The 3,551-nt window shown below is 35.8% G+C and overlaps 1 protein-coding gene across 1 annotated transcript in view; it reads left to right on the forward strand.

Moving 5' to 3' along the window:
- Positions 1 to 2,371, forward strand: part of CAMKMT (calmodulin-lysine N-methyltransferase) — a 205,299-nt gene extending 202,928 nt beyond the window's left edge. The window contains exon 11 of the mRNA XM_021392754.1: positions 309 to 2,371. Within this exon, the coding sequence (XP_021248429.1) occupies positions 309 to 386 (78 nt within the window). The 3' untranslated portion in view covers positions 387 to 2,371. The remainder of the gene's footprint in view (positions 1 to 308) is intronic.

The raw sequence follows: 3,551 nt of genomic DNA on the forward strand, positions 1-3,551 counted from the left end.
TGAATATAATTTATTTCCTTAACACAGTAGCTTGGGACCTCACTTTTTTTTTTTTTTTTAGTAAGTAATGTGCAGCTTTTTATTGCGTAAATTAGTTTGTCTACAAACTCTGACCAGTTCATGATAATATTTGACATATTCTTTCATACCTGTGATAGTATTTGGCTATAAGATTTCTTCGTGTGGTTATTAAATGTTTAATGCTTACTAATATCATTTGCAGTAAGGAATATAGTTGAGCAAGAACTGTTGTTGTTTTTTTTAATGTTTGCATATAGTTTGCTTACTTTTCCCATTTTTATTTGCAGTTGAAAAATGAAGAAAAAGATACATATGATGAAAACCTCCATTACCCTCTTCTTCTTGTTTTAACCAAACACGGATAGAAGATGACACTTTTTAGTTGTTATTTTAAGATGGACTGCTGAAAATTAACCCATGTATGTGGATAGTCAGGAAGTGGGAGGGTTCTGTTCCCCCTTTTATTCTTAAGTCATCATCAGAGAAATATTTTAATGTAAGTGCCAAGGAAGATATCTGGTTTGTTTCACGGTCTGTAAACATTCTGACTTTATTTTGGTATCATTTTAGAATGTATTTTTCCAATTATTTTCCAGCCTAAATGCCATCAGACTTCAAATCTGTACGTTAAGGAAGGTGTAAAAGCTGGCTTCCTTCTCTTTTGTGCCTTTAAACTTGTATGTACTTTGTTAACCTCTTTAAATGTTATTTTGGGGCCATATTTGCAAATACATGAATAATACACTGTGGTTTTACATAACTGCCTGTAAAGTGGTAAATGCATTCACCTTTAATTAGTACGGAAATGGTTGTCTTAAAATCTTTAAAAAGTGCACCTATTGCATCCTTAGATTTTTCTTCCCTTTTTTTTGAAATTCAACTGTTGATTTTTCAATTGATAATCGAAGTGTCCTCGTTTGCTTCAGTGATTAAGGCTTTTTTTAAATACATATAGGGGTATTTACATGGTTGTTTTTCCAGCAGGACTTTTCCTCTTCTAGATGTATAAGAAATTATGCGTCAGACAAAAGCCTCATAAACTGACCATTTGTCCTTTGGACACAATAGCCTGCCCAGCCCCTCTGCTCCTCCTCTCCAATTATGTGTGATTAGTCTCAGTGTGTTGTGTCAAGAAGGGGGAGTGTGCTGAGTGCTTATTATCTGTTTAGGTACAAGAAGAGCACATTTAGGTTCTGACTATGAATGGAAAGTGAGCCTTTATCAGGACTAAAATCTAAATGCTACCATTCTGAAAATCACTTTTAAAAATGCATCCTTTTTTTGACAGATTCTGAGAAAGACTCTTAACAACTCTTAACAACAAACTAAAGGAGTTTGTAACCTAATCAAACTGCCTCACTCAAATTAGTTTGCACTGTGATATATCATGGCCCAAGTGTTTGATAAACATTTAATATGACTTCTTGTACTGGGAAAGAAAAAATCCTGCTGAGAGATGGGAACTATTTCTTTTTCTCTTAACAGGTTAATAGTGCATTTTACCAACTTCTGACAAAAAAAAAAAAGCCCAAATCATTAAAGAATCCTGTACTCTCTCTTAAGCCAGAACAATTTTAAAGTGATGAAAAAGAGAGACAGCATAACTGAAAGAGGGAGGTACTATCTAGGAAGCAGAGAGGATGCAGAAATATATTAATTAAAGAATTGCAGTTTGATAATAAGCATTCTTTCATATTCAACAAATCAGGCAGCATGTAAACCACAAGCTCTTGAAGGTCCTTTTCTCTTCACACTTCTGCTCAAATTTCTTCACTACCGGTTTGCATGTCCTTGTATTCAATACTTTTTATGCTCCATTAGAGCACCTAGATGGATCTCAGAAGGCATAGGTCAAGTCGCAGTTAGATCATACATTTCTTTCTCACAAAAACTTGAATTGCAATGCCAAGTGATGGGCTAACATCACAATAACAGCAATTTATTCCTCTTTTGATAAAAAGCAGCCTATTCTCAGTGTTAGATAAAGACCAGGGGCAATGCAAACCAACCATTTATACTAGAACTGAGCTGTGTATCTCCCTTATAGCTGGTATGAGTTTCATATTCAAACTCTAGTTGGAAGATACCTGTATAGCAGGAAATGAAAAGTAATTGAGAGTTATTTAAAATTGCTGTAAAGGTGGCTTTAGTTTCATTTTTCTTTTGTTCTGTGTGTCCCACACAGCAAAGCCTTTGTTTTCTCTAAAAATACATACAAGGAAATCTTTCTAATCAACAAAGGGGTGTAAAAAATAGTGAAATATTACAATTTGTGGACCTTTTATTTGTGAGAGGGCTTGAATGTCTACTGTAACAATAATCTAATAAATATTAGCTGCCAGAAACAGAACCGGTGTCACTGAAAATCGTGTTTTTAGGTCTAAGAAGAAAATAGTTTTACTCAACGTAGTAGCTGGTGATTGCTTTCTTTTCCCTACTTTGAGCTGAAGGCTTTGCACAGGTGCTGCCATCCTTAAAGTGTGTAATTGATGGCTTGTTTACCAAAGATGCATTTAGGCTTCATCCTGCAAACTCACATAGGAGCTCCACAGGCAGTAAAGTTCCTCATCTACCTAAGTGTTTGCAGGTTTGGGCCGTGTAGATATTTTTAGAGGTATATAAGCCAGCTCTCTTCTTTTTTTTGTTGTTCTTTTTTCTTAAAGTAGGTATTGAAAAATCCAAACTGTAGGATTTATTGCTTGTGAGGCACTAACTGTGTTTTTTCTTTAAAGACATCTCTCAGAGTCCTTCATTTTAGTAGGGATTTGATAAATTGTTTCTGAGCTCTTTAATTTAAAATATATACTCAGTGTTTCTAAATGCATCAAATATCTTTGCTATGAAAAAGTTAGGCAGCTTATCAAATCATACTTGTAAAATGTGTCAGAGGCTTTCATGTGGTGTGCTTTAACTAGCATCTGATACTTGGCATATTTTTAATGATACGGTTTACTGTGTTCAGTAGCAGAATATTGAGCTTAATCGTTTTGTGCTTGCAAAGCACTTTGAAGATGAACAACGCAGACGAGCTATGCTGTCTTCACTGAGAGAGAACGGGAATGCAAAGCTGATGCAAGTCTGTCTTCAGAGATATTGGTAGTTTTTAGAGCAATATTGTCATCTTTCTCCTCTCTCGGAGGAGAAATGGCAGAGAAAGGATCTTCTTGTGGACGTGCCCCTGGGTGCAGCTCTATGCAGCTGGTGCCATTGGCAGTGCGCTGTGATCTTGAGAGTTGGAAAGACCAAGAAAAGCAAATTCCATTTCATAGTCTGACACGAGATGAGGGCTTTCTTAAAAATTACAAACTAGTTCTATCTGTTAGCATTCTGTAATAACAGAGCAAATCTTTCCATTCGGGAAATAAGTTTGATTCGAAATGAAAATGTCTTAGGAATGTGAGATGAAGCAGGAGAACTTGCTACCCCAGGTACCTGTCCAGCTGCGAAATTGTTATTAGACAAGTCATTCGCATTTTGCCTGTGGCTTAATGGCTATGTGTTTGCATGAGGAGGGAAGTGGGATTCAAATT

Source organism: Numida meleagris, chromosome 3, assembly GCF_002078875.1.
Source record: "Numida meleagris isolate 19003 breed g44 Domestic line chromosome 3, NumMel1.0, whole genome shotgun sequence".
Classification (NCBI taxonomy): Eukaryota; Metazoa; Chordata; class Aves; order Galliformes; family Numididae; genus Numida; species Numida meleagris.